This window comes from Chionomys nivalis, chromosome 20 (genome assembly GCF_950005125.1).
Source record: "Chionomys nivalis chromosome 20, mChiNiv1.1, whole genome shotgun sequence".
NCBI lineage: Eukaryota > Metazoa > Chordata > Mammalia > Rodentia > Cricetidae > Chionomys > Chionomys nivalis.
In genome coordinates this window covers 55,347,944-55,372,296 of record NC_080105.1, presented here as the reverse complement: position 1 = coordinate 55,372,296, position 24,353 = coordinate 55,347,944, and the positions used below count along the sequence as shown (strand labels likewise).

At 48.6% G+C, this 24,353-nt stretch overlaps 2 protein-coding genes across 3 annotated transcripts in view; one reads left to right on the top strand and one right to left on the bottom strand.

Annotated features, from left to right (window-relative positions):
* Nucleotides 1–543: 543 nt before the first annotated feature.
* On the bottom strand, nt 544–21,686 carry Pcid2 (PCI domain containing 2). 2 transcript variants are annotated; one of them, XM_057752775.1, is made up of 14 exons: nt 20,973–21,686; nt 18,174–18,263; nt 15,608–15,681; nt 14,486–14,551; nt 12,091–12,132; nt 10,639–10,693; nt 9,566–9,669; nt 6,408–6,483; nt 5,415–5,556; nt 3,310–3,410; nt 2,275–2,348; nt 2,030–2,155; nt 1,199–1,322; nt 544–927 (listed from the first exon to the last, which is right to left on the bottom strand). In XM_057752775.1, the coding sequence occupies exons 1-14, from the start codon at nt 21,006–21,008 to the stop codon at nt 838–840; spliced, it is 1,200 nt and encodes a 399-aa protein (XP_057608758.1). In that variant the 5' UTR covers nt 21,009–21,686; the 3' UTR covers nt 544–837. The 2 variants fall into 2 exon arrangements, with proteins under 2 accessions (XP_057608758.1, XP_057608760.1); XM_057752777.1 differs by lacking the exons at nt 18,174–18,263; nt 20,973–21,686 and adding an exon at nt 18,042–18,047.
* A 170-nt stretch (nt 21,687–21,856) lies between these two features.
* Cul4a (cullin 4A) overlaps nt 21,857–24,353 on the top strand; it is a 38,393-nt gene continuing 35,896 nt past the window's right edge. The window contains exons 1-2 of the mRNA XM_057752774.1: nt 21,857–22,043; nt 22,333–22,448. Of these exons, the coding sequence (XP_057608757.1) occupies nt 21,896–22,043; nt 22,333–22,448 (264 nt within the window). The 5' untranslated portion in view covers nt 21,857–21,895. The remainder of the gene's footprint in view (nt 22,044–22,332; nt 22,449–24,353) is intronic.

The window sequence follows — 24,353 nt, the reverse complement described above, 5'->3', positions numbered from 1 at the left end:
TGAATATCTATCTATACTATTCTGTCTAAAAGACACTGATGGATACCTTGCTCAGCCTAGATATAGTAGGGAGGGCCTTGGACCTTCCCCAAAGCACTGTGCCTTATCTGAGGAGTGGATGGGACTGGGGTGGGGTGGGCAGGTAGAAGGAATGGGAGGAGAGGAGGGAGTGGGAACTGGGACTGGTTATGTAAATTGAAAAAAAAAGATAGTTTGTTTTCTTAAAAAAAAAAAAAAAGCTACACTAGACTGCTGATTCAAGGAGCAGACATGTCTCTCCCTGTCATGGAAAGTCTTCAGCTCTTGCCTCCCACGGCCCATCACTCAGCGGAATGCAGATACTGCAGAGACCCCTTCCCTGTGGGGCTCAGGGGACTGTGCACAAGAGGGGTAGGAAAACCGTAGGAGACTGTGGGGATGGGCGACTCCAAATTCTGCTTTTCAAAAAGAAGCCTCAAGTTAACCAAGCATTTTGAGCTCACAAAATGCTCAGGTTTTGTGTATGAAAATAGACAAATCACATAACACACAATAAAAAATGTGTTTTGTATAAATTTGGTTTACTTTTAAAAAAAGGAAAGATAAAGCTACAAAATGTTACAAAGACAGCCTCCATAAACAATACACAAACCCAAGCATAGCTGCCTACTTCCTGGTAGTTCACAGCAGCAGCCAGGAGCAGGGGTGTTCGTCCACACAGAAAAAGGATTCCAGGTCTTGGCAAAGCCGGCACGAGTTAGGACCATGGAGAACATGGCTAGGCACTCGTGCTGGCGACCACTTCGTGGGCTACAGACAGGTGCAGCAGGAGCGCCCTCCATCTGCAGGGTCCGGGCATCAGCACACCGTGGACAGTGGGGGGAAAGGGTTTTGCTTGCTGACAACCAGCTTCTGATGCTGATGGGAGATGTAGCCTTTAATGTGACCCTGAAACAGAAACCAGATCAGCCGACATCAAATATGCCAGGGGACACGATGATGAAAACCCCTCTCCCCTGGGGACGGCAGCTTAAGAAACACAGATGGCAGAGAATACGAAATGTAGGTTATACTTTTCTCTCACACAGACCCCTGGGAGGCCCTTTGAATAGTATCTCCCGGGAAAACAGTTCCCTCAGAAACTGCCCACAAATAGAAGGTCTTGGATGACATCAGCACCACACTAAAGGTTTGCTGAGAGCAGGAAACACTCACGCACCATGTATATCAAGTTGGCCAGAATGCACTGGACTTCATCAATGTCTACATCTTCCACGTGCATGAATTTCAAGGCGACCAGAAAGGCATCTAGAGACAGCTGATGAGTTTTGAGTAGTAAATACCTACAGAGGAAGAGAAATTACCATGATTAATAACAGGACTCAGTGCTTCAAGGACCAATGAGGAGCCCTGAGCAATGAACAAGAAATGACATCATTTAGTGAACCCATGTTCACACATATTTTAAGTTCCCATTGATTAGATGTATCCCAAAACATACCCCACAAACAACAGCTATTAAATACAATCGTATATAAGCTTTCTACTGTAAACAGCCACTATTTCTGATAGGTTGCCATCAGCTAACATGCTTAACTCCTGGACACACACAGCAGTGGGGAAGACAAGCCAGCAGCCAGAGAAGGAAAGAGAGCATCAGTTCCACAGCTCAGACACGCATAAGCTATCTGGCACCCCATGCTAAAGGTGAGTCTTCTGTCAAGCTACATCATTACACAGGCCTTCAGGGTCAGCTTCTGTCCCATGAGGGACAGGATGCCGCCCCCACAGGTTACATCAACTGCCCCAAGGGTTCTATTTACCAGTCACCCCATTTTCTTTTTTGCTTGTGTGTGTGTATGTGTACGCTGTCTGCACACTTGTCTCCCGCCTGCTGATACAGGGTCTCTATCGCAACTGTTTTACATCTCACATGCCAGGTGAGTTGGTCTGCAAGCCCAGCTTTCGCACGGATTCTGGGTTCCAACTCTGGTCCACAGGCTCGCAGAGCAGCACTCTGCCCACTGAGCGTCTCCCCGGGCACACTCACACTTTCTTGAAGAGGTTCCTGTACGTGATGATCTTCAGCTTCTCCAGGATGAGGAAGATGCCACAGCGTATGAAGAAAGTCTCGTGCTTTGCCAGCGCCTCATTGAGCAGCAGCAGATTGCCCTCGCTGGGCAAGGAGAAACCACACGGGGCACAGCAAAGGCCCAGAAAGAGAGGTCAACATGGTTTCTGGTACATGTGTGCAGTCTATTAGCCTCCTTAAAGCAATGCGGAGGACGAACCTACCTGACAGCCTTGGTCACTTCTGAGAACTGCATGAGGCGGTACTTCCTCAGGAGCTCAATGGTCGGCATGTGACCCTAGGACAGTTAGATTTCCAGAACAGAAGAGTGGGAATTACAGGAGTTATGAGCTACCTGACAAGGATGCTGGGAACCGAACTCAGGTCCTCTGCAAGAGCAGCAAGTGTTCTTAACCCCTGAGTCATCACTCCAGTCCCAGCATTTTGCTTTAACAGAGCTATGATCAGTAAATCTCTTATCAAGAAATTAACTTTAAACAAACAAACAAAAACATAGCAAACCAAACTTAAGAAGCTGAACAAGGATTTAACACCCTGGCTGGACCAGTTAGATGCTCTCAGCATGTCAAGGCACTTGCCACCAATCTGATGACCTGAGTTCAATTCCCACATAGCGGAAGGAGAGAATTAGTCCTGACAGCCATTCTCTAACCTCCATGAGTGCTGTGGCATGCACACTCATACAAAGAAACATAAAAAGTCAATGGAGCAGGAGACTAGAAGGAAGTGACTCTGACCAGGAAATAAGGAAGCCTGGATACCACAGTTCTGTGACTCAGTGGCTATGACCTTGATCTTGACCCTCTCGTGACCCTCTCAGTTACAGGTGGTAACTGAGGTGACAGGATAAGCACAGGATACGTCTCTCAGAGGAGGTAGCTGAAAATGGTCAACTCACCCTTCAGTGGAGTGGGGAGCGGGGAAGGGACAACGCCACTACTTTCCCTTTCTAAACAGCCATATGCAGCTCTATTCTCCCCTCTCCCCACCCTCTCTCCCCCACCTCATCACTGTGCACTAGTCTTAGAGAAGAAAAAAGCAGCACTTTACTTTGATGCTACACCAGCTGACTAGTCTATCTACCTATGCGGCTTTCCCATTCAAGGATCAAATAATGAACTTTGGGTGATATCCACCTGCAGTCCCATCATCTGGGAAGTGGAGGCAGAGAGATCAGAGTTCAAGGACAGTCTTGGCTGCATTAAGTTTGAAGACAACGTGAACTACCGATCACTCACAAGCAGCATCTTCACGGGCAGCAGGTAGATCAGGATCATCCTCTTGTTCTTCTGGCTGGAGCGATGGCAGTGCTCAAAGGCAAATGACAGGTACTCCTCCGCTGCAGAGAGCAGGCCCGCACGTCAGACCCAGTGACAGCCTAGCGCACCTCACGCCCGTTCTACCATGGCCTCTGTGCAGAAGGCAACACTGCTTCCTTTCCCATGGCAGCAACAGCAGCCCAGCCTCATTCCTGGCACCAGTGCCTCTCCTCAAGTAAAACCCACAGCAAGATTAAAATTCAACGAGAATTAGTCTGGACATCCTTGGCCCACCATGGTGCAATGGATGGATAGCCTACTTAACAAGAAACTCTGTGAATTAACTTCTGTTGAGGTTCTAATTTACTACAATCATTGCAAATCCTTGAGATTAGTATTTACAGCTGGAAACCACAAATGCAACACCTTCAATAACACACTAATCAGGACTCAGAAGTGGAGAAAACACACCACATGAAGCATGGAAAGCTCCTTCCACCAAACGGTCATGTGCTTCAAACAAGATCTTCCTATTGGACTCTTAAGTCTGTTCTATTTCGTGTAGACAGTTTGAACCTAATAGGCTTAAGAATACAAGAAGCATTCTGCTTGCCAAGAGGCCCTACCCTCAGGCAGACTGTGGTAACACCCAGCATGGACTTCAAAAGATTTAACCCACTAAGGAGACCGTTAAGACAGTGAGCAGGAACAGCAGTGTCAGTAGACGGAGACAAGTGAGCCCTATTGAGCCAAGCTTGGTTGACAACTGGGGAATAATTAGAAGGATGTCAGCAGATATGGCTGTCTCTCTTGCACTATTCATCCCCCTACTGTAAGAGAACAAAGATGCCCAGAAGCACAGGCTCACCTCACAGGATCACCAGAGGTAGCTGGTCCTGAGACAGAGTCTGGGTCTGAGGACACCTGCACCGAGAGCCACTTCTGCTCCCAAATAGTGCGGCTATGTCAAAGAAAACTTCCAATCTCACACTTGGAAGTAACTGTCACTGGGGCAGGACTGTGTCTTCCACCCCAAGCTGTCTTCCTAAGAACCCTGCAGAGGGAGGCACAGTCATCGACAAAGAAAGACCAAGCCCATGGTTTGCTCATCACTCCAGCAAACAAGTATGACTTCTGCCACGGGGCCCTCAAGAAGTGTGGCATTTACTACCACTTGGGACAGTTAAGTCTCAAAGCCCTTGGGCACACAGGAAACATAACCAGAGAGCCACTACATGGGGAGACTTCCTGCTGCCATTAGAGAGGGAGTCACTTTTCTCTAGTGCGGGTTGAACTGTAGTGCACCCCGTATTCAAGAATATGTATGTGAGCAGTACAAAGTGGACTTGTCATGTTTGTGTGTGTTCTGTTTTGTTAAGAGCTCTTGCAGGGGACTCAGGTTTGGTTCCAATACCCAAATGAGGGCTCACAACCATCTGTAACTTCTGTTCAAAGAATCAGACACCCTCTTCTGGCCCTGATGAGCAGTGCATGCACAAGGTACACTTACTACATACAAGCAGGCAAAACACTCAAACACATACAACAAATAAATCTTTTTAAAAAAAAAAAAAAAGATAGGGAGGGGGTGAATGAACCTAAAAGCCACGCATGCAAGTGCACCTCGAATCTGAGGCAAGGCTAGGATACATAGTAAATTCCAGGATAGCCTGGGCTACAGAGTGAGACCTGTCTCAAAAACTATAGCAAGGGGAGTGGGGGACTGGAGGGAGGGCTCAGTGGTCTAAAGTGCTTCCTGCTTCTCCAGAGGATCCAAGTTCAGTTCCCAGCACCCACATGGGCACTCACAACCACCTGTAACCCCAGGTCCAGGGTATCCAACACCTTCTTCTGACTTGTGTGGGCACCTGTGCAACACATATCATGCATTCACACACCTGTGCATGAACACACGCATACACAGGCACACACACACATACACAAACACATATTCATTCTGGATTTGGTTTACACATACTTTTCACCTTAATAAATTCAGTTCTTACATTATCTGGCATCAACGTCATTCAAACTGGACAGAATGCATGTGTTATCTAAACACTGGAACAGAATTATCAACATACCTTGCTTGAAGTCACTGTCAAACATGGCCTTACGCCCAACATAGTATTTGTATGTGACCCTCTGTGCAGTACTATAGTCATCTTTCAAGTTTGAGCTGTCAATAGCTCTGATAAGAGGTTTACACAAGTGAAGTTTGTTGATCTATAATAAAGAAGAAACCATTTACAGTAAAATACTCAAACAATATCAAAAGAACAGGCAGATGGAAGAACAAACATGAACTTCTCCTTTAGTTTCTTAACATGAATTTCAAAATCATCAAAACTTCTGTAGAGAACACGACACTGCCTGGAATAGACAGCACACACTCTAGAAGCTTGGCGCTCTGGGAGGGGGTGCAGCTCTGAAGGGAGTCAGAGCCAAGGCCGAGGAAAAGCCTGCACTTAGGCCACACTGGCAAGGACAAACTAAATGTCCCGGGAAGTGAAAGACAGATTCTTAGACAACGAAGGATGACAGGCTGCCCTTTGCCTGCAGGATTTTATGAAGCAAAGCCTGATTCTTTTGCCCATCCATTTGTCTACACATCCTCTAGCTCCATAAAGTAGATATTACAACACAGGACAAAGGCTCCAGAGGGGACACCTATACCCAGAGGTCAGCTACAGCACAGGGCTGGTCACTCAGTGTTCAGGGCCTCGGTCCTCACAGGGCTGGTCACTCCATGTTCAGGGCCTCAGTCCGCACAGGGCTGGTTACTCAGGGCCTTCCAGCTGGATTCCGAGAGCTATCCTGAGTCAGACCTCCAGTTCTTATTTGCTTCTGTGGCATGGGGTGGGCCCTGGTTCTAGAGAATATTGGGCAGGTTTCTCCACTGAGCTCTAGTCCTTGTATTAAAACAGAGCCTTGGGAGGCACTGAATGACCACCAGCTATTGGGATTATTACCACGGCTGTGGTCAGGATAATTTCCTAACACATGTCAGAAGGCAAGCTAAACAATTTATCTGGGCAGACAGGGAATAAAGCTACAAAAGTCCATGCAAAGCAAACCTTAAAGTAGATTTTAAACAGCTGGTTCACCAGGAACAGCATCCCCCACTTCTTAGAGTCCTCTATGCCAGCACGGCTACGGGAAGAGCAAAGAAATGTGATCAATCACAAAACAAACTGCCGGATAAATGACTATTTTGAGATAAAGCCTCCACAGTTCAAGCCATAGTCATCAAAAGAGCACCATGAAAAAAAAAATGTGCCTAACAGGTCAAATTTTAAAATGGCCGACAACAGCTCATGGTAAATGCTCCTGAGAGAAAGAGCAGCTCTCCGGTCCTTCCTGTGCAGAGCCAGCTGCAGAGCCAGCCTCAGCCCTGACACACAATGGAGAAGACTGGAGGGAACGGATTTGGCCAGACTGGGTACCTGGGCACCAGAGCTGCCTTCAATTCTGGCACTGTTGTGGACATTGCTGCCATCGGTGACCCCTTCACTGACATCAACCACAGGTCTACACGTCCCAGCAAGTTCCAGGGCACAGTCAAGGCTGAGAACAGGAAACCTGTCATCAATGGGAAGGCCATACCCACCTCTCACTGTGAAGTCTACTGCTGTCTTCACTATGAGGAAAGCCGGGCCCACTAGAGAGTGAAGTCAAAAGGCTATCCTATCTGTCTCGCATGTTGATGCCTCGTGACTGCAATGGGTGTGGACCATGACAAGCATGACAATTCGTTCAGGTGTGTTAGCAACGTCTCCTCCACCTCCAGCAGCTTAGCCCCCATTGGTTGAGGTCATCCATGACAACTCTGGCATTGTGGAAGAACTCATGACCACAATCCATGCTATCACCACCACCCAGAAGATGGCAGACAGCCCCTCTGGGAAATTGGGGTGTAATGGCTGTGGAACTACCCAGATTATCAACCCCAGATTCACTGGTGCTGCCAAGACTGTGAGCAAGGTCCCCCAAGAACAGAAGAGGATGTTCAATGACATGGCCTTCTGAGTTGCTACCCCCAGTGTGTCTGTTGTGGATCTGACATGCCACCTGGAGAAAGGTGCCAAGTATAATGACATCAAGAAAGTGGTGAAGCAGGCATTGGAAAGCCCACTAAAGGGCATCCTGGGCTACAGTGAGGACCAGGAGTCTCCTGTGACTTCGACAGTGACGCCCACTGCTCTACCACTGATGCTTGGGCTGGCGTTGCTCTTGGTGACAGCTTTGGAAAGCTCATTTCTTGGTGTTGCACTAGTTCTTGTATAACAACCAAAGTGGATGCAGTAGATGGTGGTGGACCCCATGAACTGCACGGCCTCCAAGGAGTAAGAAGCCCTGGACCACCGACCCCAGCAAGAACACCTGAAGAAGAAAGACCTCAGCTGCTGAGGAATTCCTGGGATACTGCCAACACTTGGGTGGATTTTCCCGCACAGTTTCCATCCCAGAGCTGCCCAGTTCGCTGCTGTAACAGCACTTTCACATAAACTCTATCACTAACTGGTATCCCCAAGACCCCTGCTATTGCTCTCCAGTTCACTGTCCTCACACATAAGTGTGACAAAGAATTTAAATGTTCAATCTACTTGAAGAGTCACAGCAGAAATTCAAATCCAGAAAGCAAATCCAGGTATCAAGAAATGCATAGGCAAGGGCTGGGCGGTGGTGGTGCACACCTTTAATTCTAGCACTCCAGAGGCAGAGGTAGGTGGATCTCTGTGAGTTTGAGGCCAGCCTGGTCTACAAGGGCAAGTTCCAGGACAGGTTCCAAAGCTACAGAGAAAACCAAAACCCAAAAAAAGAAAAGAAGGAAGGAAGGCAGGCAGGGAGGGACGGACGGACGGACAGACTGAGGGAAGGAAGGCAGGTAGGCAGACACAGACAAGCACTGGTATGTCAAATGGTAACACTTTGCTGAGTTGTGCCAGGGCCGTGGCAACACAGGACAAAGGCAAGCCCAGGATAGTGCTCAGTCTGCCCACCTTCTGGACAACATCTGGATGCTAGGGCACATGTGAACTCCAGGCTAATGTTCTGAAAAACAGCCAAACACTCAGTGCACCAGACATATACACTGCCTTCCCCTGTGATCACAGCCACTGAAACAGGCACAGGAGACGGCTCTTCTGGCCCTGGCTTGTTTCCTTGGAGACTGCTGATGTCGAGCAGCTTTGTTCCTGCTCACTAGCTACCATCTTTTTTTTTTAATTTTTAAAAATATATAGTTTATTGTAGCTGGACATGGTGGCGCATGCCTTTAATCCCAGCACTCAGGAGGGAGAGGCAGAAGGATCTCTGTGAGTTCAAAGCCAGCCTGGTTTACAAGAGCTAGTTCCAGGGCAGGCTCCAAAGCAACAATGAAACCCTGTCTTGGGGAGAGAAAAAAAAAAAAAGAAGAAGAAGAAAAAGTGAAAGAGAAGCCTTGAGACAGCTGAGACCTCTTCAGCCATGGGAGGACAACAAGGGCAATACAGCAAGACCATGGCTCAATTTGACTACCACGCAGGCATCCTTGCTCCTGTAAGTGATCACATAACTGGTGGAGATGGAGTGCAGGAGAAAGGTGGAAACCGCCTGGCCCCAGTCTAGAGTGAAGATGGGAATCAAAGCAGCTGCCCTACGAACCAGCTAAGACAAATTACGCAGAATGGGGGGGGGGCGGTCAAAAGGATATAAACAATCTAATAAGCCAGGCAAGCACTTGGGAGGCAAAGGCAGGAGGATCTCTGAGCTGAGGCCAGCCTGGTCTTCAGAGTGAGTTCCAGGACAGCCAAGACTACACAGAGAAACCCTGTCCTGAAAAATAAAATATAAACAAAATCTAATAAAACCCAACAACTTAAGAACACAGAGGCTCAATGAAACTTCTACAGGAGAATGAAACCCTCACTAGATACAAGAGCAATCTCAGCGACAAGAGAAAAGCTCAGCGTACTCCCAAGGAGCAAGGATGAGGCGTCTGCCTGTCAGAACCACTGAAGCAGACAAGGGACACTGACAGGGAGAGAAAGCCAGGCTACATGGCCACCTGGCACAGAGACCTTCGGGAAGTAAGTGCAGAGTTCTGGTCAGAAGAACAGCACAAGGACAGAGCGCAGGGAGGGCTCTTCAGGACAGATCAGCACACTCTGCAGAAGTAGTGTCTGGGTGGTGAGCACACGCACGCGACGCCCTTTCTCGCTCCTTGTAGACACAGCCTTCGCCCCTCACTTACGTGTCACTGGCGCAGACGCGGAAGCAGCTCATGAGCAGCTCGGCGGCTTTTTCCAGCATGTCCCCAACTTTACTCTTCCCTTTCTTCACCAACTGCTGATCTGCCTAATGATAGAAAAGTAATTATCTTTTTAAAGTAAACAAAGGCAAAATGAAGAATCCAAGTTACCAATAATCTGGAAGATTCACCAGTGCTCCTAGCCTGAGCTACCTCCAAAGACCCCCTCATACTGCTGTTTACAAACTGAGAAGTCTGTCTATATAGACCACATCCATCCTCAAGTCCAGGACACCTGCTCCAGTTTGGCTGGTTGGTCTTTGTCAACCTGACACAAACCTAACACAGCTGGGAAGAGGGAATCATGATTGACAAAATGCCGATAGTCCAGTCTGTGAGGCATTTTCTTAGTGATCGATGGGGAAGGCCCAGCCCACTGTAGGCAGTGCCACACCTGGGCTCGTGGTCCTGGGTGCTGTAAGCAGGCTGAGCAAGTCTCGAGGACAAAGCCAGGGAATATCACCCTTCTATGGGCTCTGCTTCAGTTCCTACCCTGACTTCCTTTGATTAGGGTGTTTTTGATGATGGTGTTACCACATCAACAAAGAGCAAACCAGGACACCAGCCTTGATCTGCTTTGCACAATACTGAGAAGCTTCCTTTCGACTTAGTCTCTGACCTTTCCTCCTGCGCACAGTAGTCGGGCCCTGAACAAAACCTGCCCTGGCAGAAGACTCTTTGTGATCAGCCCTCTGGGGTATTGTGTTATAGACAGGTCTCTGTTGGTCTCCCTGTGTTAGTGGGAGAGCGGAGACCCCAACTCTTTGCTGGCAAGAGGGTTGTGGCTCGGGCCCCCACTGCTGCTGCAGACTTGTTTGTGCAGCACTCAACAGGCGGTCTATCAGAAAGCACTGCCTTGAGGGCAAACCCTCTGCCTCCTGGTCTTCCCCTCCCAGCACCAGACACATCCCACTTTATTCATCACTCAAAGCTTCAGGAAACAAGACATGGAAATTGAGCAGCAGTCACCCAGCAGATTTAAATTTGAAACAACAGGCACAGGTAATTGAACTTACATTATTGGCAAATATCCGAAGGTCAAGTGCTACTGCATACATGACAGGCAGAGCCCTAAAGGTAAAAGGCAAGTATGTTGGGAGAGCTAAAAGGTGCAACATCCTACCACTGACACCCAAGGTGCTACCCAGAACCAGGTCCACACCCTCTAACTCAGATGGTAGCTTTGTTCTACTCTGTCACACGGCAACCTTAGACCTCCTGGCCAATGCTTGCCTCTTACTCCATACCACGATCCCAACCCCGCTCAAGAACCTAGACCTGGGTCAAGCTGGGAGCTCCCAGAACTCTGTCCTTCCCTAACACCTCACCACCAGCAAGCAGCTCCAAGCAGGAGCCAGAATGTAAATTCACACAATCATCAAACAGCTCCGTGTACATCTAGCTGACAGCACTAGGCTTTCATTCATGTGTAAGCCAAGTCTTCACTTGGAACAGAAAAAGTGCAGCTGACTGGTGGTGGTGCATGCCTTTAATCCCAGCACTGAGGAAGGCGGATCTCTGAGCTTGAGGCCAGCATACAGAGCAAGTTCCAAGACAGTCAGGGTTACACCAAGAAACTGTCTCAAAAAAAAAAGGAAAGAAAGAAGACAGAGAAAGAAGAGAAAGAAGAGAAAGAAGAGAAAGAAAGAAAGAAAGAAAGAAAGAAAGAAAGAAAGAAAGAAAGAAAGGCAGAAAAAAGTGCATCCGATATAAAGATGCACATTTGGAGGTTGAGATAGGAGAATGGAAACTGCCAGGTCAGCCTAAAGTACAAAGGAAGACCCTGCTTCAAACTTCTCCCGTAACTGCCCCTCAAAAAACTGGGGCTATGGATGTAGCTCAGTAAGTAGAGCACTTGCCTCGGGGTTCGATCCCCAGCACCGTATGAACGGTGCAGTGGCACACGCCTGCAGTGCCAGCATCAGAGCAATGGGGTTAAGTTCAAAGTCATCTTCTGCTATAGTGAGGTCGAGACTAACTAACCTAAGGCAGAAGAGATTCTGTCTCAAAAATAGCTTACAATGATGTAGGAATATAACGAAGTAGCAGAATGCTTGCTAGCCCATGTAAGGACCTAGTTCAAGCCCCAGCATTGAAGAGAACAACTGCTGAAGGAAAGGGCTGGGTTGGTTGTCTGTGAAAGGGCTCTAGCTACTATAGTGTAAACAAAATTTAAACATTTTCCTAGTTTGCTAATAAATCTTAAGGTTAGTTTTCAAGAAATTTAAAATAATCCAAAGGAACTATAGTGTGCATTTAACCACCATTTAAAACCAGAAGCCAAAAATTGGCAAATGAAGGGAAAACATAGTACTTAAATGTTTCTGTAACAGAATTACTGAAGTAGCACTTACGACAAAAACATTGTACATACCCTGTCTTCTTCGCCATTCCTGTCTAACCCCAGCCCACACCCAGCCCACACCGACATCATTTACTAATCTCTGGCTACTTCTGTTCATGCTTACCAGTTCTCTTCTTTGTGAGCCTGGAATGCCCGCAGGAATGACGTACGATATTAAGGCATGACAAGCAAAACTGAAGTAACACTGCACTTGGTAAGAAACAGACTAGGGGTAAAGTGTGTTCTTTAGATGACTATGTCACAACAGCAGGAAAATCCTGAAGGCAGAAAACACTACAATATCTATGCGTTGGCAGCCGCGTAGACGCAATGCATTCACTTCAGACAGACCTCTGAAACAAGTTTTATTATAAGGTTGCTCATATAGACCAGGCATTGTGGCATTCCTTTGATGCTGGCACTTGGGAGAAGAAAGTTTCAGGCCAGCCTCCATGGTAAGACCCTGCTCACCTCCACCAAAAAAAAGAAAAGAAAGAAAGAAAGAAAAAAAGATTGTGTGTATATGTACATGCATGCATGCGTGAGTGTGTGTAAGTCTGTGTGCATATGTGTGCGGTGGTTAGACGTCAACTATAGGCGACATTCCTCAGGCTGGCCCCCTTCTTCCTTGAGAGGCTCTCACTCATCAATTGGACTAGCTAGTGAGCCCCAGGGATCTGCCTGTCTCCAGGCCCACAGAGATGAGCTTATAAGCACACACCACCACTCCCGCTTTTTTGTGGGTGCTGGGGATCTCACTCAAGTTCCCATACCTACAGGGCAAGCACATTAAAAACTAAGCCATGTCCACAACTCATTATAAGAGTCTTCTCTTTTACATTTGTACTTATGTGTTTCCCTGAGTTCACAGATCACAAGCTACATTTAAGTCCTCAAGAATCTATAGCATAAGGTTTATTTCACCAACACTAGAATTCTTAAATTCTAGGGAAATTTGGCTAGTAGCATTCTCTTGTGAGTATATTTAAACACAGCAGTTTTCAAAAGCAAACTAAAATCCAGAGATCTACAAATCCTCAGCCTGCTCACTGATATGAATCACTACAGAAGCTGATGTTTAATAAGACTCTTCACTGAGCACATGAAACATGGGCGATGCATGTATCCAAGTCTACCTCTCCATCTAGGCTGAGTTACGGGCCTCTAAGACTTAACCAGTTTCTGTAAGCACACTTAAAAAACATTCTGCTCTTAATCAAGTCTTTAGATTAGTATGCACAATAATGTGTAGGTTTCACTATGGCATCTTCATACATACATGGTATTGCCAAAACATTATTATTGGCTGGACATGGCAGTGCATGTTTTTAATCTCAGTACTTGGGAGGAAGAAAGAGGTGGATCTCTGTGAGTTCAAAGGCCAGCCTGGTTTACACAGTGAGTTTCCAGGCCAGCCAGAGCTACAGTCTCAAAAGAAAACATTCTTGAAGCTGGGGTGACTCGGGGGAAGAAGAGTGCTTCTGCTGCAAGCATGAGAACTGGGGTCAATATCCTCAGCAACCACACGGAAAGCCGGGAACGGCTATGTGTGCCCATAACCTCCACACTGGGAGACTGAGACAAGGAGAGCCTAAAAGCATGCTGGCCAGTTAGCTTGTGAACAGCAAGCTTCAAGTTCAGGGAGAGACCCTGTCTCAAGACAGTGAGGCAGACTGAGAGAAGACTTGACATGCTCCTTTGGCTTCTGACCTCGCATGTGCATGCACAGACACCTGCAAGCTCATGTACACACACGCCACACAAGCACCAAGTTCTTCTCAGCCATGTTAAATAAAGCCCACCCTCCATGTATACTGATGACATTAGTGTAGAAGGGAACTGTCTGTGAAATCAAGGAGACCAGCAGGAGGGGCAAGAAAGAAAGGGCAAGTGTGGTGGTCTGAATGCAACTGCCTGCCATAATCGCATAGGAAGTGGCACTATTGGGAGGTATGCTCTTGTTGGAGGAAGTGTGTCATTGTGGGGGCGGGTTTTGAGGTTTTCTCTGTTCAAGACATTGTCCAGTGTCTGAGACACTTCCCATTGCCTTCTGATCATGATGTAACCAGCACCACACCTGCCTGCCCACTGCCCTGATGATAAAGAACTAAACCTCTGAAACTGTAAGCCACCACCTCAATTAAATGTTTTTCTTTATAAGAGTTGCCGTGGTCATGGTGTCTCTTCACAGCAATAGAAACCCTAAGACAATGGGGTAGTGGAATTGAAGGAAATGTCCTCAAAGTAATATGATTGCATTAAAAATAAGCTCATGTAACCTTATATAATAGAGATAAATAAAATCCAATATGTTAACCAGTGTACTTCCTTACTAGATAAGCAACTGGGTGAGTCATAAAAGCCAGACTACACTTAGACTCCCAAGCAAAAACAGTTAAAATGAGTTTCTCTTCCAAGATATTGTAGTTCCTTTTTAGTTGAAGGTTTGAACTGGTCCAGTGTTTCAAGACTGTGAGCCTCAGTAACTCACTGCTAGTAACACGCGGGGTAAAGGATATTGGACTATCACAGTCTGGCACTTGTAGGCCTCTATGAAGTCGTGATTCCCCACAGCGTAGGTACACCTGGAAAAGACATCAGAGGCTGAAGAACAGGTGCATATTAGCCAGAGCACATTCTACCACACACCTCAGTCACTCTCTACTGCTCCTGGAAGGCATTTCTGCTTGGCAGAGAACCACAGATGGAGGGAACACAGATGACCATTTGAATGACAGCAGTTGGTATGAGGGGAAATCCCACACAAAGCTCTGACACTGTCTGCTGAGTCCCAGAAGAGGAAATAGTTCAGCTGTTCTGGGTAAGGGACCAGCGACAAGCGTGACTGACGCTGCATGCCTGGGGCTCCACACTGTCGGTGGGCCTCCAAAGACATTCCGTCCAGGTTCCAGCTAGCAGCTAGAGCCAGTTCATCACCAAATCCAGAACCACACCGTGGAGAGCACACTGCTAGGAAAGCAGAGGTGCACTTTTTTTTTTTTTTTAATTTTATTTTTGGTTTTTCGAGACAGGGTTTCTCTGTAGCTTTGGAGCCTGTCCTGGAACTAGCTCTTATAGACCAGGCTGGCTCAAACTCACAGAGCTCCGCCTGCCTCTGCCCCCTGAGTGCTGGAATTAAAGGAGTACGCCACCACTGCCCAGTGAGGTGCACCTATTGTTGCAAGGAATATAACAACACCACAACTCTTCCAAAGGCCTGGCCCAGCTTGCTCGGAAATACAACAGGCATGCAATCAGAGGACAGTCCTGCACACAGTTCTGCCTAAACTGCCTGACACACTGCAGTGAAAGCAGCAGACAAATCATGTAAATAAAGAGAAGTTTCTGTTTGTTTTGCTCAACTCAGATTCTTTCCCTACAAAGCAAAGATAGTAAAAACCACATTATTTCCATGAGAAAAGCAAGGCCTCCGTTAGGCACTGCAGCTGACTAACAAAAGACAGCCCAGCCAGCAGACACACCAAGGGTGATACAGAGGCATAGGACACACTTGTCCACTTTTCCAAGTTAATTATTCACTGCTCAAGGCAAACAATGATGCACGGAAGAATCCGAGTGGTCCAGTGACGTGTTACAGGCACGTGTTTGTGAGCCTGGCTTTCCTGCTGCCGACGGGTTACCTTAAGTGAGCTGCAAACATTTCGTCATATGGGGGCTCCAGAACTTGCTGGCATTTCTCTTCCGGAGAGGCCATCTAGTCCATAGGAGAAAGGTAAAGTTAGTGGTATGAAAGGCAGCAGTATATACAAAGAACTTTAGATGATCACTTTCAGAACTTCACAGCCTCAAGAAATACTTCAGTCAGGCACGTCTACGGGGAGGGCTCATTGCTCCCCCAATATCTGTATTTCAAAAAAAAAAAAAACCAAGAAGCCCAAGAATAAAATTCAGTTGTTTGCTGCAGGCTACAAAACATGCTAGGCACTTTCAGACATACTTATTTTTATTTTATTTGGTGTGTATAGGTGACGGATGTGGGCCTGTGTGGGCCCATATATGCCACAGAACACATACAGGTCACAGGAATACTTCCCGCCACTGGGCTTTGGGAGTAAACTCAGGGCACCACACTTGCTCAGCAACCGGCCAGCTCATGGGCTCTCTTAACAGCTAGTCAGTCAGGCAAGAAGGGCTTCAATAAAACAGGAGTACAGTTCCAACTGTAAATAAGGCCAACAAGTTAGTGAGCACGCCATGTGAAGAGCACCACACAGCTTCCTGAGGGAACAGGTGTCCTGAGCTAGGGGCTCACATGGTGAAGTTCAGACAATTTGAATACACCTAGGCAGACGAATTTTACATGTCACCTGGACTGCCCAAGTACCCAGAATGAATATGACTTCTGCGTGCCTGGAGGATGTTTCTACAAGAAACAGGTCCGGAACTGGTGACTCCCCTGTCCAGCAGGATGGACACCTACCAACCTGATGAAGTGCTGAAGAGGACCAAAAACACACAAAACAAACAAACAAACAAACAAACAAACAAACAAAAAAAAACCATACACTCTTCTGGCTCCTGACTGCCTCCTGAACTGAGACACTGTGACATCTCAGGCAGAGCTTGGGTTTACCCACAGGTTCAGTGGCAGCACTGGCTTCCCCAGGCCTCTAGCTGAAGATGGCAGGTCATGCAAGGGCCTTCTCAGCCTTCATAACCACATGACCCAACTTCCTCTCTCTCTCAGTGTATAAATGTATTATGTATGTACAGATGTATTTTCTATCTGTTGTTTTTCAGACTAATAGTAAATGAGAGCAAGATGAATGACAGACATCCTCACAGGTGTAATAGACACGCACACACTGAGAGTAAAGGTGGGAAGGAAAAGTGCTGGCGTCAGGAAACCACCATGCTGAGCCAGGAGGTGGCTCAGCAGAGGAACACATGCTACCAAGCCTGAGAGCTTAGCTCAATGCCCAGGACCCACATGTAGAAGGGAAGAACCAACTCCATAAATTGTTCTCTGACCTTCACATACACCATGGTACACGCACGCCCAAATACATACATACAAAAATAAGTAAGTTTAAGATTTAACTAAAACAAAACAACAACGACAAGAAAACTCAGAAAGAAACAAAATTATCATTTCAGTTTCTCATGAAAAAAAAATTACTTGGATGTTAGCTGCTAGCATGGACCTATCAGATGGAAGGTTAGTACAGCACTATCCAGACAGACAGACCTACTTGTCACATACACAAGCCCCTGCCACCTCAGAAGAACGGCAGCAAGCACAGAGCGCTCTCTTACTGTGCTGTGGCCAAGTGGGCTGGGCTCTCTACAAGTCTCTGGACTTACTTCTTAGGACAACAGCTCTTAATGCTATTCATCAGAACCACACAGGACACCCTGAGGATGGACTACCTTGATTAGGATGCTGGGTCTAGTCACTCTGTTTTCCTCCCGAAGAACTCTGCTCCCACAGGAATATACTTTAATATCATAAAGGGCATTAGTACAGAAATAGAACTCTATAAAATATCCACTCAGTCTACAGGAAACACTGTCTATACAATATGTAAACTCCAAATGGAAAATGTTCATATTCTCAAAGCAGGGCTGACAAATGTGTTCCGTGAAAGACTTTGCCAACCCTCTGCAGGCTCACTCACCTGTGCCATTGTGGCAGGGAGGCCACCAAGACAACACTTAACCAGCATACAGTTCTATTCTCTAGGAGGAATCTTGATTCCAAGTGGGAACTTGGTGGGATTGCTTGCTGGCTCTAGTCTCCAGGGCAGTTGGATATGGACAAGGTCTAAGTTCTATGGCCTCTTCCCTAGTGACACTGATAATGTTACTGACTTTAACCCTAATCTACACGGGGATCAAATATAGGAGTATGAGGTGCAATTCTCAGTAAGTAAAATGGGATTACATTAATCATAAAAATTTTGAAATTTTCACATGAGAGTGGTAATATTAGTTTCCTTTTATTTAAACTTCCATGGAAAACTAACTGCCTCACATCTCTCTCATAGCCCTTCCTGACTGAGAGCCAGCCTCCCTCACCTCTCTCTAGACACAATGGGTTTGTCTACCACCTACCTGGAGCCGTGGGTTCACAGCCTCCCTCACCTCTCTCTAGACACCATGGGCTTGTCTACCACCTACCTGGGGCCATGGGTTCACAGCCTCCCTCACCTCTTTCTAGACACCATGGGCTTGTCTATCACATACCTGGAGCCGTGGGTTCGCAACATGAGGGTGCTTGAAAGACACCAGCTCTGCACAGGACGCTCCATCTCTGGTATCAATGGCCTCATACACCTGAAACAAGTTGAAGAGGAAACCTGAGCAGGCAGGCAGGTATCCACTCTCAGAGGACCTGAGCAATGCATTGCATACCACAGAAGCTGTTCCCTCCTTCTGGAAAGAGGCCAGAATAATCAAAAGGAATAAAAAAAACCTTCATTTCAAAATGGAGTCTTCTTAGAACAAGAAAAGAGGAAGGACAGAGTTCCAGAGAGGCCCCTCTAAAGGTCTCAAGGACACTGGCCTTCTCTGAGGCACAAAGATGAAGATGCGTCCTTCCATCATCCTTCCCACTGGAACCCCCATAAAGAGCCTCGTAAGGAGCCTTGTCCTAATCAGTACCAAGGATGGTGGCCACTTATCACACTTGAACATGACTCTCAGGTCTCCAAGGCCTCCAGAGTTCTTTCCACAGGAGATCTATGGGTAGTTGAAGCTTCAGAACAGGAGCACACATCATGAAACAGAAGCACACTCCTGATGGCTGTAGGTGCTAGGAGCACAGTGGTCCCCGGGGTCCAGGTATCAGGTCCATGTAATGAACAGTGTAGATGTCGGGCAGGGAGCAGTCCTCTAGGGCTGTTCACATCCCAGTAACCTCCTTTGCAGTGACCTTGGAGATGGAGGATGAAGTCACCTAAGCTGTGTCTAAACCTCAAGTACAACTTCACTAGCACCTGGCTCAACTCCATAGGATCCTGCACTCAGGCCCGGACTCAATATAAGAGTGTCCTGTCTGAGTCCTGCCTCAGTAACAACATAAGGAAGTTAGGGGTGGATAAGAAAGTAAGGCTGTGACAGGCCTGAAGGAGCTGGGGACGAAGCTCAGGGGAGAGGTATTTGCTAGCATATGCAAGTCCCCTGGCTCAAGCAACCACCAAAGAACAGGCTACCTTACTAAGCTGCAAAGAGGGTAAAATCTAATCAGCCCCACCTCAACAAGCTTCTGAGAAATTAACACAGGAAACATGGGGGGGAGAGAGACAGACAATTTGTCAACATGTAGCTGATGGCCAAGGCTGTAGTCAAGGTGCTGAGACAGGGACTGGGCACTCGGTCAACAATAAGGCGACAGGGCTCAGGCATGACTCTCCAGAAACAGCATCTTTTGAAAAGGCTAAGTGTCAAATATGTGCACCCTAGAGCCAGAATCGGAGTCAGAGCTTCAACTGCACTGCTTCTGAGCAGACCTGGGTGAGTCACTCACCGAGCTCTTCAAGGGAGTTGGGGGAACTTTGATGAAAGCAAATTGAATACATATGCACACACCATCAACAATAGTGCTGCTACTTAAGAGGCACACAAGTACTAACAGTTCACCTCTTATTTCCCTCCTCAACTCAAACTGTGCTCTCTGCATGAGTCAGATAAACCTGGGGATTCTCAGAGTCCTGTGAAAACACACAGCCAAGAGGTGTGTTGATAAAAGTAGGAAATGAAATTTATTAAGAGAGCGAACACAACTGCTGCTCATGAGTACAAGGTCTGAACACTGGCAAATTGCTCTGCTTTCCTGTTTAGCCTCTGGGTTTGCTCTCCTGTAAGCCAAAGTTTCCTGACCCACAATACAAAGCTACAAAACCATTAGCCTCACAGCTCAGTGTTACAGAGTAAATCACACCCACTGGCATAAACAAACAAGTGAAAGCAAAGTGGTCCATGAATGGTGTCACACACCTTTAATCCCAGCACTCAGGAGGAAGAAACAAGATTTCTGAGGCCAGGCTGGTTAACACAAGTTCTAGGACAGACAGTGGGGGCTACACAGTGAGACTCCATCAAAAGCAAAACAACGAACAACACAAGATAATGTCTGGAGCAGCTTAGAAAAACAACAAAATATGACAGCACAAGAGACAGGCCTCAGCCCGGGCGGTGGTGGCCCACCTCTGTAATCCCAGCACTCAGGGGAAGAGGCAGGTGGATCTCTGTGAGTTCAAGGCCAGCCTGGTCTACAGAATGAGTTCCACGACAGCCAGAGCTGCTATACAGAGAAACCCTGTCTCGGAGAAAAAAGAGAAAGAAAGGCCTCTACCACGCGGGCCATTAGGGAGGTATGGCATGCTGTGACCGACAACAGGAGACAGCTACAGGTGACACCAGCAACTTCCACAACTAACCAGGTCTCTTTCCTTCTGAGCATATAGGCTCAAACTGCAGTATTTGTTCCCAAGCGTCTCTAGGGTTCTAGCTAATGAGATATTTGAAACAGAAAACAGAGGCCTTGATAACGGAGCTAAGTGCAAAACTAAGACTCATAAACATCCATGAGCAGCAGTGTCATGAGCTGAGACGTTCATCAGACTTCCCCACCTGGCTGTCCCCTGTACCAGGCGTGTTGAATAGTGGGATCAAACCTCTCTGTCCTAGGTTTGTGCAGAAAGCGCAAACTCAACCCTCAGCCCAGCTGTGCCATTCGGAAGCCTTGAGTGACACCTCTCTTAAGACACAATGTGCTTCGCGCAGACAGTGCTACACCGACAACCGCTTTTACAAGTGGCCCCGATCTTGCTACCTCCACCTGGAAGCCTCCTCTGTCCCAGATCCAGCGGGAAGCACTTACAGCTTGAGCAAGGCCTGCGGCCGGTCGCAAGCAACAGACTCTCCTCGCCTCAAAGGCAGCCACAGACACCACCACCACCCCCGCCGGCCCCCAGTCTGGTCCGACCCTGCCCCAGGACCCATCCCCGAGGCCAGGAAGCGAGGATCCCGGGTGAAACCCACCTGCTGGAGGTACTGATTAATGGTGATGTGAGCCATAACAGCATCCGCTGGCGTTAAGGACCTCACTTCCGGCGCAGGTCCGTCTCCGTTCCTTGTCCCCACGCTGTATTTCCTGCACCGATGGTGCCAGCTGAGCGGATCTGTCAGTGCCCGGGGTGCGGTCACTATAGGGCGCGAGGACGGAGGACTGACGTGGAGGAGTCCCAACCGACTTGGGAACGTGTCCCCGATCACGTCTTATGTCCTAGTGACTCCCCGTGCCCCTCACCCCTGCCTGGATGAGGGTAACCCAATCCTCGATCCTCACTGTGCAGAGATGCTCCTGGCTATCACACCCTCAAGCACACGGAAAGTCCGGACCCCACTCGGGAACACGTCCCCGCGCACTCCTAGCCCTCACTGGCGATGTCCCCGAGTCGTCCTGCACCCCTCACTGGGCCACCCCAGAGCAATGGGTGTGGAGTAGCCCGCTCCCCAGCCCTCGGCGTGCGGCGTCACGGAGCATTCCTGAGCCCTAGGTATGGCGTTGCCCCAGAGGCAAGGGGATGATGGGGTGCTCGTCCCCAGCCCTCGACGTGACGTTCAACAGCAAGCTCCCGGGCACCCGGTGCGGGGTGTTACGGCGCCCTCTCGTGAGCGTTCGTCGTAGAACGTCCGCGGGCCCCGAACCCTACATGCGCGGCCGCGGACGCCGGAGCCCTCGCTGGGCGGAGTTCGCGCGCCCGAGCCGGCTCGTTCCGGTGCGCGCCGCGGCAGTTGGGCCTCGGGCGCGCGCGCGGCCGGGGCCCCGAGCGGCAGGAGGAGCCGAGCGCTCACGGGCGGAGCCCGACAGGAGGAGGAGGAGGAGCCGGGCGCGCACGGCCGGGGCGCAGGGCAGGAGGAGGAGCCGGGCGGCGCGGGGCGGGGCGGCGTCCGGCCCAGCCATGGCGGACGAGGGCCCGCGGAAGGGCAGCGTCTCGGGTCTCATGGGCCGCACCAACGGCCTCACCAAGCCCGCGGCGTTGGCCGGTGGCCCTGCCAAGCCGGGGGGCGCGGGCGGCTCCAGGAAGCTGGTCATCAAGAACTTCCGAGGTGGGTGCGCTCCGGTGAGGAGCGAACGGGGCGGCCGGGAGGTCGCGCGCTCGGACCGGGCCTCCTGGGGCTGCCCAGCCGGCCCTGTCCCCGCGCCCCGGCCCGCCTTGTTCCCGCACTGTCCTGTTCCGGCGCTCCAGCCTGACTTGTCCCTGCACCTCCTGCTCCGCCACGTCCCCGCACCCCAGCTGGCCCTGATCCCGCACCTCCTGGCTGGCCCTGCCGGGCCCTGCCTCGGTGCCCCTGCCTGTCTTGTCCCCGCGCGGCCGTTGACCCTCTCTCCCCACAGACAGGCCGCGGCTGCCTGACAACTACACTCAGGACACGTGGCGGAAGCTTCACGAAGCGGTCAAGGCCATCCAGAGCAGCACATCCATCAGGTACAACCTGGAGGAGCTGTACCAGGTGAGCGGCGGCAAGGGCCTGCGAGCACCAGGCTGTTTTCCTCCTCCCGCAGCCACGGTCGCTGACACTAGGGAGGCCTGCCTATCTGCCGGGAGCGGTGGGGGGGGGGGGGGGGGACAAGCTGCGGCCCGATCCTTCCCCCTGGGGGTGAGGGGGACAAGCCGCGGAGCCCTCTGTCAGCAGGTGTTTATGTGGATCGCCGCCCTGGATTAGTGCTGTGTGTTGAGGCTTACATCAGGCTGCTTAGGAGGTGTAAGTTTTCCCATCACCAGAAGAAAGGAGGTGTCGGGGGCCCAGAGACACAGGGCTCCAGCAGTCTTCAGTGTTACCAGAATGACAGATTGTTGCACATAAAACTCAGTACGGCCGGCGGTGGTGGAGCACGCCTTTAATCCCAGCACTTGGGAGGCAGAGGCAGGCGGATCTCTGTGAGTTCGAGACCAGCCTGGTCTACAAGAGCTAGTTCCAGGACAGGCTCCAAAACTACAGAGAAACCCTGTCTCGAAAAACCAAAAAAAAAAAAAAAAACTCAGTACGGCTCCACTTGCTAGTAAGGTCTCTGTGACGCCCCCCCACACACACACACACTCACACACTGTTTTGTGGTTTAGTTGTTGCAAATAAGGTTTGCAGAAAGTCCAGTAGTTTTAATTGAAAGAGGGGCAGTGGCTACAGCAGGAAAAGAAATCGTCAGAAGTACATTTTGCTGTGTCAAGCAGACTTTCCTATCATGGTTTTATACAATAATTCTCGCTAAATAGTCTGTTATAGATAACCATAAAGCATATAATTAACTACACTAGAGTCATGAACTTGCTGGTTCACTTTATCAAGGTTACAAAGTGAATGTATTTAAAGTTACATAAAGTACAAAAAGAAAAGTAAGCAATAGTACTGAAAAAAAAAAAAGTATTACATTTCGAGAACTTCCAATCCAAAACTTAGCTCACGTGTGGAAAAAGATCCCCAGCTGACCCCGTCTGATTGGTCTCAGGCAGAACACAATATATGCTAAAACTTTTGTATAAAATTGCTTCAAACTGGCGCCGATGAGATGATGCAGTGGGTTAAAGCTCTTGCGGAACAAGCTTGGCAGCCAGTGTTCGAACCTCAGAACCCTCAAACAGATCGGAGAAAACTGGAGATGGCCTCTGGCTGCCAGACTTGCCATGGCACAAGCACCCACACACGATAAAAAAAATTAAAATAGTCCTTCAAGTTGTGTTCAAGTTATATGAGATATGAATTAATTTTATGTTTAGACTTGAGTGCCATTTCCCAACTACATCATTATGCATATTCAATTATCAAATGAGAAGAAAAAAAATCTAATCCAAAGCACTGCTGGTCGCAAGCATTTTGAGTGCGGGACAACCGGCCTGTAGTGATAGATTGGCACATGTGGCTGTTCCTTGTCTTGGGTTTGTGAGTTGATTGTTTATTGAGGGAAAGGGTTTTAAGATTTTGTTTTTAAGCATGTGTCTGTGTGTATGAATGGGGGTTGAGGGACTGGAGGCCGGAAGTTTAGGTGGTTGTGAGCCTCTTGACGTAGGTGCTAGGAACCAGCCTCAGGCCCTCATGTACTCTGACTACCGAGTCATCTCTCCAGGCCTCTACCCAACCCCCTTTGTTTTTGAGAGTCTTGCTACTTAGTGCTAGCTGACTTAGTCACTTTGTATTCACACCTAGTCTGTAACTTACAGCAGTCCTCCTGTCTCAGCTTCCCACTTGGTTGAATGTACCACCATGCCCCAGATAAATTTTTTTTTTTTTTTTTTTTTTTGGTTTTTGAGACAGGGTTTCTCTGTGGTTTTGGAGCCTGTCCTGGAACTAGCTCTTGTAGACCAGGCTGGTCTTGAACTCACAGAGATCTGCCTGCCTCTGCCTTCCAAGTGCTGGGATTAA

Coding starts and splice junctions, on each gene's coding strand:
- Pcid2 (XM_057752775.1), bottom strand. CDS start 21,008: ATGGCTCACATCACCATTAATCAGTACCTCCAGCAG. Junction 9,670..10,638: donor TTCGGATATTTGCCAATAAT/GTAAGTTCAATT, acceptor TTCTATCATTAG/GCAGATCAGCAGTTGGTGAA. Junction 5,557..6,407: donor TGTTTAAAATCTACTTTAAG/GTTTGCTTTGCA, acceptor TCTTTATTATAG/ATCAACAAACTTCACTTGTG.